General features: G+C 39.8%; 1 protein-coding gene across 2 annotated transcripts; it reads right to left on the reverse strand.

Moving 5' to 3' along the window:
* Positions 1 to 2471: 2471 nt before the first annotated feature.
* SERPINB13 (serpin family B member 13) lies at positions 2472 to 11838 on the reverse strand. 2 transcript variants are annotated; one of them, XM_008013855.3, is made up of 7 exons: positions 11046 to 11838; positions 10026 to 10112; positions 7056 to 7184; positions 6560 to 6677; positions 5038 to 5180; positions 4351 to 4506; positions 2472 to 2876 (listed from the first exon to the last, which is right to left on the reverse strand). In XM_008013855.3, the coding sequence occupies exons 1-7, from the start codon at positions 11208 to 11210 to the stop codon at positions 2472 to 2474; spliced, it is 1203 nt and encodes a 400-aa protein (XP_008012046.2). In that variant the 5' UTR covers positions 11211 to 11838. The 2 variants fall into 2 exon arrangements, with proteins under 2 accessions (XP_008012046.2, XP_072862610.1); XM_073006509.1 differs by lacking the exons at positions 6560 to 6677; positions 7056 to 7184; positions 10026 to 10112; positions 11046 to 11838 and adding an exon at positions 5296 to 5359.
* Between the last annotated feature and the right edge of the window lie 2428 nt (positions 11839 to 14266).

The raw sequence follows: 14266 nt of genomic DNA on the forward strand, positions 1-14266 counted from the left end.
TACAGCTGATTTGGAAAACAATTTAGTATTTCCTCAAAATGATAAAGACAAAGGTACTAGTAATATATGACCCAGCAAATCCATTCCTATGTATGTACCCAAAAGAAATGAAGATATATATACACACAAAAACTTGTTCCATACAAAATGTTCACAGTAACATTATTCATAAGAGCCAAAAAGTCAAATACAAATGTTTGTTAACTAATGAATGAATAAACAAAGTCTAACGTATCCATACAGTGGAATGTTACTTAGCCAAAAATAGAATGAAGTATTGATTCATACTACAAATTGAATGTAACTTAAAATTGTTAAGCAAAGTGAAAGAATCATGTTACAAAAGGCCACATATTATATGATGCCATTTATATGAAATGTCCAGAATGGGCAAGTTCATAGACACAGACAATAGAATATTAATTTCTATGAGCTGGGGAAGAGAGAAATGGGGAGTGATTGTTAATGAGTATAGTATTTCTTTTGGGGTGTTATAAATGTTCTAAAATTAGATAGTGGAGGTATCTACACAACTCTGTGAATACACTAAAACCAATGAATTGTACTTTAAATATGCAGATTTTATGGTATTAAATTATATCTTTTAAAAATTATTATGTATGTTCTAAAAAGACTAATAACAAAATTAAAAGAAACCACAGACTATGAGGAACTGTCCATGTATCATATATTTGATAAATTAAGGACTTGTAAGCCAGCATTTATTAAGAACTCTTTTAACTCAATAAAATGAGAAGACAAGACAGACAACCCAAATTAAAAATGAGCAAATGATTTGTATACATTTCACCAAACAAAGTCAAACGAATGGCCAATAAGCACATAAAAAATGCTCAACCTAACTAGATATTGTGGAAATGCAAATTAAAACCACCATGAGATGCCACTTTGTACCTACAAAAATGGCTATAATCATAAAGACACAATCCTGGATGTTGGTGAGGATTTGAAGACGCTAGTTTTAAACCTTGCTGGCAGGAATGTAAAATGTCACATTGGAAAACAGTTTGACAGTTTCTTACAAAGCTATTGATTTGTCATATGGCCCAGCAATTTCTCTCCTAAAAACATATGTGAACACAAATATTTTTATTTACATGTTCAGAGCAACATTATTCCTAAGAGCCAAGAAGTAGGAACAATCCATATGTCCCTCAACCGGTGAACCTATAAATAAACTAGGTCTTTTCCATGCAATGGAATACTGTTCGGCAATAAAAAAAATTAAGTATCAACACATACTACAACAGATGAACCTCAAGAACATCATGCTGAGTGCAAGATGCCAGACACAAAATACTACGTGTAGTATGATTCCATTTACATAAGATGTAAAAAGAAAAACTTATAAAGACAGAAAACAACTCAGTGGTGCCTAGGATTCGGAATATTAATAAGCATGAGAAAACTTCTCAGGGTCATGGAAATATTCTAAAACTGGATTGTGGTGATGCATAACTCTAGAAATTTACTAAAAGTCAACGAATTATAAACTTATAGTGTGTATATTTTATGGCATGTAAATTGTAGTTTGACAAAGCTGTTAAAAAATAAGCCAGTTATGTGACCTTGTTAAAAACTGGAGGAAAAAAGTGAAACAAGCCAATAATTAAGAGCATTAAGAATAGATTCAGAGCTTTTCATAAAGCATCTTCAGAAAATATCATTCAGTAATACTCCTACCTCACTCAAAAAATAACCAGAAAAATGTAAATGGAGAAAAAGAAAGGAAACTCTTCTAAAAGTTATTCCAAATATTTACCTTATAAAGTCTAAAAAGATGATAGAGGAGGAATACTGATCAACTACCTCATTTATCTTCTCAAATACCACATTTATTACACAATATCAAAATGCTTATGCATCTAACAATGGATAATGTTAGACTGGAAGATGAAAATACGGGCATCCTCTCCATCTGGTATATTGTTTTACGTTGTCCCGGCATTTGAGTTTTAATTTATGTTTTGCTACTCTATTCCGAAATTTTCTTTCCTATGTGCAATTTGGCACAATATCTGTTGGAGAATAATAACATGAGCTGAGTAAACTATTGTTTTATTTTACTTGTGTTTTATAACATGTCAAAATACTAGAATTAGAGAGACCTCCCCAAAATTACTAGTTCATACTCTTTACTGGAAAGACTTTGTCTCCTTTAGTGCACAAGACTACAAGATACCGATTTCCTTTCAAAAGAAACCAAGGGGAGATTATCAATGAGGTTTGGTTTGACTCACCTTATGCATGGCACAAAGAAAAGGACATTTCACTTTCAAGGATGGTTACAAACACGCACACTATTGGGGTCATTAAATCATTGATTTGGTGGCCAAGACTGGAAATGCAAGTGAGACAACATTTAAAAGAATGGACGATTTTCATAATCATATGAATAACACTGGTGGTTGTTTTTTGCTAAAAGCAGCAATGCCATGGCAACGATCATCTTAAGGAGAAGAAAATCTGCCAAAGAAGAGGATGCTGTTGGATTCATTGTGCCTAATGAAGAACAGGAAGGGATGATTGCAGTGAACATTTTCATGACCTGGGGCAGATGTGACAGTAAAGCCTATGCCGGTGGCAGCTGCAGCCTCGGTGCCTTCTTCAGTTACCGCCACAAAGGAACTGTGCAGGAACTTCTGGGCATGCAACCCGGAGAGTGAGGACATTCCCGAGTAGTCAGCTTTGTGCTCACTGAAGGCATCGCCTATCCCCATGGCAGCCAGGACCGCCTCAAGGTCGTAACTGTCCTCCACCTCAAACCGGGGCAAGTGCAGATTCACCCTTCTTTCTTCCATATGCCCTGGACTAGTCCACTCTACCAATTTCTCAGGACTTATTTTATCTATTATCTATTTTCAAAAAAAGAAGAGTAGAATGGTATGATTATGAATAAAAATCTAAAACAGTGTAGCACTGATTTGTGTCAGTCAGAAGTTATTAATTTTAGTAATATTAAAAGTGGAAATCTTATTTCACTAGATTATTGTCTTTATATTGCAGGCGGTCGTCTTATATTTCTCTATGTAAATTATCTGTTGGTATGTGGAAATACCATAGCATTGAATACGTTTTTAAAGATTAAAAATAAGTCATTTCTTCTTTTATCAACCTAGTATATATTTCATTTTAACTACCTCCCCTAGTCTTTGAATGCATATATATTTACATAGTTGCAATCACAGTGAATGTCCATTTTATTTGATAAAAAGTAAACTTTTTCACACTACTACATATCTCTCCTATCTTCAAACAGCTAGATAATATTCTTATGAGGTTGATAAATTTTTCCCAATATTTAGCTATTCATTCACTTTACAAACATTTAGTCTGTATCAGGCATTGTGATAGATTTGATAGTTACTATGGATACAAAAATAATAATTATGATGAATTTCAAACCAGGCATTCCAGTGTATTTAATACCACAATAACTGATTTGACTCAGAAAGGCAATTTTTTTCTTCTGCATTATTTCTTTAGGGTAATTCCCACAACTGGGGTTTTTGAATCAGAATATAAATACTCTTACAGCTCTCAGACATACTGCCATTTTGCTGTCCCAAAATATTTTCCAACTTAAAATGCTACTAGTAATATTTCACAGAAGTAGCACAGCATCTGATAGTATAAGAAGATAGCAGTTATCATTTGTCGAGTGGTTTCTATGTCTTAGACCCCTTCTAGTCTACAATTCTATAATCATTCAACACTGCTACACATTAAGCACCATGGAGCCCTCTTTAGAGATGGGCAAGTATTGAAGTTCAAGGAAGTTAAGAAGCTTCAAGGGTTAGAAAGCCACTAGAGAAACAGGGATTTGAAACAAAGCTCTCCTGATTTTCAAAATACAGGACACTAGCTACATAATTTTTTTAACCGCAAAATGGGTGAGAGTAAATCAATGGTGTAAGGGTGTAAGAAAGAAATTCAAATGCTCCAAGACTAAGAGCGTAAGAAAGAAATTCAAAAGCTCCAAGAGCCTACTGTACAGTGAGCAGAATTGGTTGTATATATGCATTTGTGATTTTTTTTTTCCAGGAAAGGGGTCCGTAGATATCAACCATTTCTCAGAATGGTGGATGATCTTTATGACTCCCATATAATCTTATTCATTTCAGTTCATCCCAAACATTCTTGGATTGGTTTTTCTCAATAAACCTGACCCGTACTATTTAATGCTCCCCAGTAGACATCCATCTATAGCTGTTGGAGAGTAAGAAACACTTTCTGTTTGACACTGCTGGCCACCAGCTCCTACTCAAAAGCCCTGAGACAGAAAACCTCAGGACATGAAAGCAAGAATAAGGAGATGTAAGCGTTTACCTTCTCCAGACCATCGATGTCGTTGGGCAGAAGCACAAACATGCTTAGGTCATTGTTTTTATATGGAATCCCTAGAATTTTGGCCTGCAAGTCCTCCAGGAAAGTGAAGCTAAAGGAATGGCTCTGTGTCATCATCTGCACAGATTTACTTGTGCTCTGCAACAAATTAACAGAGCACACAATATCAAAGGACATAAGACCAAAGGCTTTAAGGCAACCAAGTTAGTTCATCAAAATAATTAACTCAATCTAAAATAAAGCCCAATATCAGAGTCTCAGAATGAGCATTTATTATCTACCAGTATGCATTTGCTCAAATATGACTTTAGATTTTTTTAGCGGGGTGAGGGATGGAGTCTCACTCTGTTACCAGGCTGAAGTGCAGTGGTGCGATCTTGGCTGACTGCAACCTCTGCCTCCCGGGTTCAAGCGATTGTCCTGCCTCAGCCTCTCAAGTAGCTGGAACCACCGGAGCGCACCACCACACCCAGCTAATTTTTTTATTTTTAGTAGATACAGAGTTTCACCATGTTGGCAAGGATAGTCTCAATCCCTTGACCTCATGATCCACCCACCTTGGCCTCCCAAAGTGCTGGAATTACAGGCGTCAGCCACCGCACCTAGCCGTGACTTTAGATTTTATATTCCATGTGTAAGCACATCACAAAAATAAATTAAGGAGCATACCTTATTCATCCAAAATTTCTCTTCCTTAGTATTTTCTTTCTTAAACTCCCTGTCCCATTGCCCTTTAAAATAAACTGTGTTCACCAGCACCAGCTTGGTAGAGCTACTAATAGAGCCATCTGGGAACAAGTCCTTGATTGTTTCTGTAAATGAAGAAACAGAAAAAGGTTGGCCCATCTTCCAAATGACAAGTAGTATGCATGACACATATGAGGCAGATGGACTTGACTGATCATTAAAAACCAGCCAGGTCAGCACCTGAGGGCCTTGCTGACAAAGGGTTCGCTGGCAGAATCGGCAAGGAGGTTCTCATTTTGCCCATCGCCTATTTATCCCACTGGATAAATTGAGGTTCATGGTTAAGAGTCCGGACTCTGGGGTCAGATGCCTCTGTTAGCATCCAGTTTGCCTCTTATCGGCTGAGGAATCTTGGGCAAGTTATTTAAACTCTCTGTGCCTCAGTTTCCACATCTGTAAAATAGGAATAAAATCTGCCTCATAGGGTTGTTGAAAGGAGCAAATGATTCAACACATGTAAAGCTCTTGGAACACCATCTCACACACATAATAAGCACTCTGTGTTAGCTATTATGCTTACCATTTAATATAGTTACCGCCTGAGATTGAGGGATTACTTATTATATTGGAGAAGGAGTTGATATTTTTGTCTGAGTTCAGCCCATCCCACAATAAATTCTAAAAAATACTGTTCAACCAACTTTTTGAAAGATCCTATTTTTTCTGCTTTTTTAATTTCCTTTCTTCAGGCCAAGGATGAAGGGGAAAAAACACATTCTAAGTAACAAAGGTGTCTCTGATAATTGGTATAAAAATGGAATCTGAAACTCTAACACTAAAGTATCAGCTATTGCTCCCCAAGGTGAATTTCCACATTAACATTTCTCTGTGGATTTCTCATACTAGGGGATGAGAAAGGAAGAATGGGATGAGAAACTTGTCAAATCCTCTGCTCTGGGGAGGGCTGTCGGTTGTCATTATCCCTGCACAATGCTTAAGTGAAGATGAAGACCAGGTGGTCCCAGCTGTGGATGGGAACAAGTCTTGATGGGAGAGCTGCGTGTTTCTCACTTAACACAGACAGAGAAAAACTCAAGAAGAAAGGCTCCGATATAAAGGAAAGAATGTAAACCCAAGACAGGCATCATCCCATTTTCGGGACCCCCAAGATATTGTGATCCATGGCTATGTGTAAACAGTTCTCCAGCAAGCATTTCCATGCATTTGGCTTCATGCAGTCCCCTGCTGGCTCCCCTTGGCCTCTCCACATTTGCTGAAATTGCTCCACCATCGGCAGTGCCCTCCCTACCTCCTAGGCCCAGGCTTGCCCTTCCAACCCTGCAAAACCTATCTCAAGTCCCTTCCCAAAGCTTGTGCATTACATGGCACCTCACGCAGCGACAAGTCCAGGGCTTCACTCACAGCAGATTGTCAAGAAGTGTTTTTTGTTTGTTTGTGTGTTTGTTTCTGGTTTTTTGCAATGAATGACCCACCCATACTCTACCATTTGTTTTGCTTTCAACCCAGGAATTAATCTTCTTTCGACTTTCATCTGCTGCGTTTACAAAATCAACAGGTTCCAGAGATGCATGATAATATTTTTCAACATAATCTAAGTATTTCTTTAGGAGAAACAAGGAAGGAATAAAAAGAGGTTAAAAAGTCAATTTATCAATTGCCAACATCTCTAAATAAATTTTTGTATACATTGGGATGACTAATACAGTAAGAGAAATTGTAAGGTCCTGGGCATCTCACATTGAGTACCGGCATGCACATTTTTATGCAGCTTATCTGGGGATGAGGCAAGAATCAGGCTCAGATTGCCAGGACTATAAAGAAGCTCCCTGCAGTTCTGAATATCTGTAGATCAGGATGGAAAAGCACCGCAGGGATGTGACCAGAGCCAGGCAGCCCGACTTCAGGACCCACAGTCCTACTAGAGTCCCTTGGCCATTCCAGAATACCACTCACAGATACGGTAAGCACAGCAAACTTACTTGAAGGAAGAGGTATGTTTTTTCTCCAAACAGCCTGTTGGCTATGTTCAGTTCATAATCATTAGTGAGTTTGCTTATTTCAGTCAAAAACTTTTGGAATTGTTGATGTATTGCTTCTGTCTTCTCAATCTTGAAAATTAAAACAAAATCTCAACAGGTTATCTTGGCAAAAGCAAGCCTAGATTCTCCCCTAAGAGGATGCGGCTGCTGGGTCTCTCCCCCAGTTTGTCAGCCTCAAGGGTGATCCCTGTGTTTGATGTGGCCCCTGGATACCAGGTGGCCTTTACACAAGTCATATGGTAATGTAAGTTATGACCAATCTGAGCTCCAGAGATAAGCCTTCTCTGCCAGCCCAACATCACAGATCTTGCTTTTATAACTCAAGTTGTGGGTTTTTTTGGTCTCAAATAAAAGTGCTCACTAAATGTTAAATAAGCTTGTTTTTAGCTCCTCACAAGATTCTAAGCATCAAGGAAAGTAAATGATTTCCCTGGACAATTCTTATCTATTGAAGTTAGGAAATTCTTTTCCAGAGTGAGTAAGAAGAGTGACTCCTAATGGTATGAGTCACTCCACATCGGGCTGAAGTGAGATTTATCCTTGTCTCCAGGAGAAAAAAAAATGTTTTCTGGATATTTTGTGTAGGAACCATCAGCTTTCTGGTTGAAGGTTTCATGTTCTATGTTACCTTAACAACATATCTGGAATGCCATTATTTCAACATGTCAATACAATCAATATTAATTATATATTTATATATAATATATATTTCAGCAAAAATAATATATTAAAATTAATATTTTGTATTCTTTTCTCATACTAAGTTCTTGAAATACAATATGCATTTTACACCTGTAGGACATCTCAATTCAAACTAGATCTATTTCAAGTGTTCAATAGCCACTTGAGTGGCTACCATGCTGGATAGCTGGGAACTAGATAAACTCTCACCCAGGCAAATTAGGAGGCTTGTATTAGAAGGGCCATTTTTGCATTGTTTGTAGAAGGAAGGAAGGAAGGAAGGAAGGAAGGAAGGAAGACCTGTCCCATCAACAGAATAAATGAGGAAATAGCTATAAAAATGAATCAAATAGGGCTATAAGTATCCACTTAAAATAGATGAATCTTATAAACACCATGTTAAACCAAAAATAACCAAGTTCCAAAGAATAATGACAAAAATATATGGTATGTAATGAAATAATAAATACGTGAGAATCATGAACACCTAATCCACAATAGTGGGACTTCCTCTCTCAGGAGAGGATGGGGGTGTGCTTTATTATACATCAGCCTAAGGGGCATCAGCCGGTTTGGTAATGGTTTATTTCATACACTGAAAAGTGGAGTTAAAGGGTGTTTATTGCATTTTTCCTTATACCTTTTGTACATATGTCTTGAGATTTTACCAGCATTTTTTAAAAGCAAGATAGAGAATACTCTAAATTTACATAATAATCAAATGCATACATGCCAAGCCAGTCTCTGGACAAATTATTTTTTTTTTTTTTTTTTTTTTGAGACGGAGTCTCGCTCTGTCGCCCAGGCTGGAGTGCAGTGGCCAGATCTCAGCTCACTGCAAGCTCCGCCTCCCGGGTTCCCGCCATTCTCCTGCCTCAGCCTCCCGAGTAGCTGGGACTACAGGCGCCTGCCACCTCGCCCGGCTAGTTTTTTGTATTTTTTAGTAGAGACGGGGTTTCACCGTGTTCACCAGGATGGTCTCGATCTCCTGACCTCGTGATCCGCCCGTCTCGGCCTCCCAAAGTGCTGGGATTACAGGCTTGAGCCACCGCGCCCGGCCTTGGACAAATTATTAATGAGGAGATTGGAGTAGATGACCTTTAAGATGTATTTCAGTCCTAATATCCTTTCAGTCAGTAACTCTATTCTCTTCATACCTCTGTGGCTCCCAGGAAAATTTTGGGGAATGGGCAAAGCTGCTCGACAGCGTGTATGTGTAAGCTGTGCCTTACACAAAGCTGAAATTCAGTTCCCACCCGAGTCATCCAGCCCTTTACATAGGAGTAGGGCAGCTATCCCAAAGAATGAGCTGTTTTCTAACTTGCACAAAGGTTCTACATGGGCTATCATGGCTGAGAAAGAATGTGCTCTGAAGACAACTGCACTCCTCAATTGAGGGGACATTACAGTGGCCATGTGACCCAACTTGGTTGCACAAACCCTGAAAGGAAGCCTGACTCTCTACAGGTGCAACTGAGCCACCCATATGACCTAGCCTTTTGGGGTTGTGAAATGAGCAATTCATATTGCTGGGTGATCTGAGCCATGGTTTTAGGAGGGTCTGGAATTGCACTATGACTACTGTCAGAGCAGCTGTGCCCTTCCTGAGACTGCTAACATCTGATCCTAGCCCTGACCTAATGGGCTTATTCCTTTCCCGTGTTTGAGTAGACTCTCCTTTGGGTGGGGAATACAGGAACACTGGAGCTGGAAAAGACCTCAGGAAGTCATTGGGCCTGTACTAACTTTTTAAATACAATATCAGCACGGGGTTAAAAATATGAGTGGAGTTTAGTAATAATATCACCTACTGCTACTACTGCCACCACCGCTGGCTCAGTTACCAGATGCCCCTACTGGACACTTTACAGAGGCTGAAAGAAGATAAACAACTTGCCCAAAGTTGCATCGCTCTTAAGTGACTGAGCCAGGACTTGAACCTAAGTCTGTTTAACTCCAAAACCCATCCACTCTGCTCTGGAAACTTTTCAGTCTATTAGCCTTACCAGTTCTATCATAGCAGTGTTGTCCATTACAACTAAGGTCTCTTCTCAATACTAAGGGGTTATTATTACTGTATAATCCTTACAACATTATTTGTCTACCGTGATTATTATTGGTTAATAATAAAGAAATAATATTGCTTTCATGCCTGTCTCAGCCCTTTTCCCCAGAGAGCCCACGCCTAAAATGCAACTCTATTGAAGTTTGTAAAACACATCTCCCCACCTCTTTTCCTTCAGCCTTTGTTCTCACCACCTCGTTGTCTTCAGCCTTCGTTCTTGAGCTCTTCGTGCCTTTTTCAGAGTGAAATACCTGGAAGAGATAGAAAATATTACTGTGGTGCTCAGAGAAGAGTAAACCTCACATAGAATCAGTCAGGGGAGAGTGGACGCTTGTGAAAGAAACCTCGGTGGTATATGAGGTGTCCTTCTCTCCTTGCAAAATCATGAAAAGGTCTGTGTTTACCTCTGATTTTCTTTCTTTCTTTCTTTCTTTCTTTCTTTCTTTCTTTCTTTCTTTCTTTCTTTCTTTCTTTCTTTCTTTCTTTCTTTCTTTCTTTCTTTCTTTCTTTTTTTTTTTTTTTTTTTTTTTTTTTTGTGACGGAGTTTCACACTTTTGCCCAGGCTGGAGTGAAATGGCATGATCTTGGCTCACTGAAACTTCTGTCCCCTGGGTTCAAGTGATTCTTCTGCCTCAGCCTCCCGAGCAGCTGGGATTATAAGCACCTGCCACCACACCCGGCTAAGCTCATGCCTGTAATCCCAGCACTTTGAGAGGCCAAGGCGTGTAGATCACCTGAGGTAAGGAGTTCGAAACTAGCCTGGCCAACATGGTGAAACCCCGTCTCTACTAAAATTACCTCTGGTTTTTTTCTAAGGAGCTTGTATTGGCTTATGTGTTCCTGTGTTCATCTTGGATGTGTCATTTTTACCCTTGTTGGGATTATGTCACTTTTTCCATAAGTGCTTTTCATGCTCTGTCTTAATTATGAGTGCAATGGCTTTAGACGAGGTCACTCAACCAGTCCCTACTCAAAACAATTTCAAGCTTCTGGGAGCAGGTGGGGAGAGGGTATTTGGAAAGGGGAGAGGGCTTTCCTGATAGACCTGAAATTGCTTCCCGTCTTGAAAGTCTTTGTTTCCTGGTCCACCATGAGTATATTTTTAAGATAATGCAAGAGGGTTGAACAACCCCCAGAATGAATTTGTGCATGGAAAACACGGAAGCCCCCCGACTGCGCCCAACCTCCTCCAACTGGGAAGCGGTGGCTCCTCGGGTCCCCAGGAGGAGCATGCCAATGGCAGTCAAGAGGCCCACAGGGGAAAAGAAGATGTTGCCATCATTTGTTTTCTTCAACTCTTTGAAAAGATCAAACCCAAATCGAGTGCTGATGGCGCCGAGTGAATCCATGATGATTTAGCGGTATCTAGAACAGCAAGAACAACAATCAAAACTGAACATTTGAATTACTCAGTGTCAGGGGAACCCTTCCTGCTTCCATCCCTCTTCTTGCATTGATACAGAATACAGGGATTTCCACCCTCTTGGTGAAAGGTCGCTGCTGCCTGCTTCTCACATCCTCTCTTGGCCTTCTCTGGCCGGGAGACATCCATCAATCCGTTGGAGTCTTCCATCCTCTGGTGGTGCTCAGTTCTTATTACCCCGGGGAGCAGGGTTCATGTGTTAATGACTTTATTCTCTTGTTCTCTGTCTGAACCTGCCTGCCTCTGCCTCCCCACAACCTCCTCTTCATGAAAGCTTCCCCAGGTAGACCCAGCCCTTGTCCAGGCAACACCAGTGTGTCCAGATGTGGGGCCCATGATAAGGCAGGGGGGTAGGCACAAGAATCTCCACGGCCCTCAAGTTCAAGCAGCGCTCTCTGATCCAACCTTAGCAATAATAAAGCCAAGACTTGAATCCTTATCTGATACTATTTCTCAATGGATTCAAAATTCAGCCCAGAGAGGGACAGGATTGATTAAATCTCTTAAACCCCTTTCCCTAACTGCATAAAAACTTGACTCTGGGCTGAATTTTTCTGAAGCAGAAACCACATATCTCTGGTCATGAATTATTAGGTGGAGATGAAAGGGTTTTCTTTTTTTATACTGTTCTGTATTGTTTTAGGCTTGTACATGAGCTTGCATTACTTTTGTCATTTCACAAAAATAATTTTTAAAGAGCAATTAATGTTTGCCAAAAATAAATAGGTAGAACTGTTTTTGTGTTTGCTTTATTATCAGCTACTTTATAACTAGTAAGTAAAGGCTTTAGGAGAAATCCTAAAACAAAAATAAGATTAACGAAAACTAAAGTTTTTTAAAGCCCACATACTTTGGGGCCTTTTGCCCTCAAGGGCCCATCCCTGCTAAGGCATCCCACATCCATATCAAAGCTTCCATTTCAACCTCGGGTTTCCTTGCAGGGATTCTTTACAGGTTAACTAATAAATAAAATGGATTCATTTACTGTCAAAGATGATACATTGTCATGGCCATGTAGGAACTGAATTAAATAAAACTACCTCCAGAAAGTCCATGCACAATACAAGTAATCCTTTCAAACAACAAACATCATTGTTCTCAAAATACAGAGGTCTTAAATTGGAGCCAAAATAAGAACTTACCTCGGGTTTTTGGAGAGACAGTGGTGGCTGGGCAAGGAACTAGGAAGCATATGTCAATTAAGTAGCTGGGATTCTTAATTTATAGTTCTCCACATCTGCTTCAGCAGTGGTTTTCCACCTTGAGTGCACCTTAAAATCTCCTTGGAACTTTAAAAAAATCTATGCTCAAGCCCCACCCCAGACGAACTGAGTCAGCATCTCTCGGGTAGAAACCAGACATCAGAATTTTTATCACCCCAGGTGATTACAGCGTACAACCGACGCTGGGAACCAAAGGTATATAGCCTGATGAAGACAAACATTAAACGCATACTTTACTTACCACGGATGGACAGAGCTGTGTCCTGACAAGTCATTCTCTGTAACAGAGTTATTTTTGCAGTTGTATTGTTTAGGAGTGCCAGATGCCAGGAAGAAAATGAAAGAAAACTATCTTGCTAGAAAAGAACAAGAAAAAGGAACAAGAAAAGTTCGGGTAGGCAGCCACACACAAACAAGAGTTCACATGCACGCGCAGGCGCACACACACGCGCACACACCTATTCTTATTCTCAATTATTCCATCCATTAATTATAAAATATCTCATTTTAATTCATTCGATAAACATTTACCAAGTCTATTATGTACCAGCTACTGTCTCTAACGCTAATAATTCATAAGCCCTCAATACCCTCACTGATTTCAGGAAAACAACACTACCAAAAAAACCTCAACAGGAAATTACACCCCCAGATTCCAGTTTTTCCTGCCAACCCTGCAGCATTTCTACTGGCCCTACCAGTTCATTAAAAGAAACTGTGCTTGGATTAGTCTCAGCTTTAATCTTCAGTAAAGGGCTTGGAGATTTGCCATCATTGCTGGGCAGCACCTCCTCGAAGGGCGTCTTAGCTCTTCCTTCTGCCTAGAAGAACACCTCCTAGATACGCAGGCTCGAAGGGCATACGGGTCACGTGTGTTCCAATCTCCATACTCACAATTTACTTTTTTCAAAATATTTTAATTGCTACTCTTTAAGTAAACTCAAAGCCACATTTAATTGATTTGCTTTTTAATAAGCACTGAGAATCTTGCAAATTGAGTAAGGTTTAGAAAGAATTAACACTTAGTTAACCCAGGATGCCAGTGAAATGGAAATGTTCATTTTTTTAAAATGGCATAAAATCTCTGAGTCAGCCATAATGCTTTATGTTTTAATATCCCTATCAGTTTATATCTTCTCATTTCTTTTTCTGTGGCCCCTAGACTTCCTGTTCTATTGCCCAGTCATTTCCACAGACCTTCTGCTTTTTGCTAAAGCTTTTTTTCTACCACCTGCTTTCACCAGGAAACCTGGCTTTTCCTGAGGACTACTACATCCCGTAGTCTTTTCTGGGAACGGCCACTCATATCTTGGGAAAGCAAAGTCACCATTCCTATTCTCCCTCCCATCCCCTCTTCTTCCAAGCCTTTCTTCCTTCAGTCACCTCCCATGTTCCCCTTTGGAAACTTAGACCATCGTGCCGTGCTGCTCTGTTCCCAACCCCGGGCCCCTCCAGGACTCTGAGTATGGTCTTCCTGTCCACCCCAGCTGCTACTGCCACCCTGTACGCCTTCACCATTCCTGTTGCCAGCCCCTCTCATTCTCGGACCTTCACCTTCCCTCTCTTATAGTAGCCCACTCACACCAGGAATTGCTCTTGTTTAACACTCAACTACCTCCATCTGGTGACAGATTCTCATCCTTATTCTCTCTAAACCTAATTTTCAATGCCTTCCAAACCTCTTATCACAGGACTCCTCCCTGTTCTGTTTTATCTGTCTCTCCTTTCTAGGATCAAAACTGCCCCAGAGGTAGAATAT

This window comes from Chlorocebus sabaeus, chromosome 18 (assembly GCF_047675955.1).
Source record: "Chlorocebus sabaeus isolate Y175 chromosome 18, mChlSab1.0.hap1, whole genome shotgun sequence".
In the NCBI taxonomy this organism is placed as follows: domain Eukaryota; kingdom Metazoa; phylum Chordata; class Mammalia; order Primates; family Cercopithecidae; genus Chlorocebus; species Chlorocebus sabaeus.

What these genes read in the sequence shown, in the direction of transcription:
- SERPINB13 (XM_008013855.3), bottom strand. Translation starts at nt 11,210, where the DNA reads ATGGATTCACTCGGCGCCATCAGCACTCGATTTGGGTTTGATCTTTTC. An exon ending in CCGCTTCCCAGTTGGAGGAG is followed by an intron (nt 10,113 to 11,045) that starts GTTGGGCGCAGT and finishes TATCTCTTCCAG; the next exon opens with GTATTTCACTCTGAAAAAGG. An exon ending in GGTTGAAAGCAAAACAAATG is followed by an intron (nt 5,181 to 6,559) that starts GTAGAGTATGGG and finishes CTTCATTTACAG; the next exon opens with AAACAATCAAGGACTTGTTC.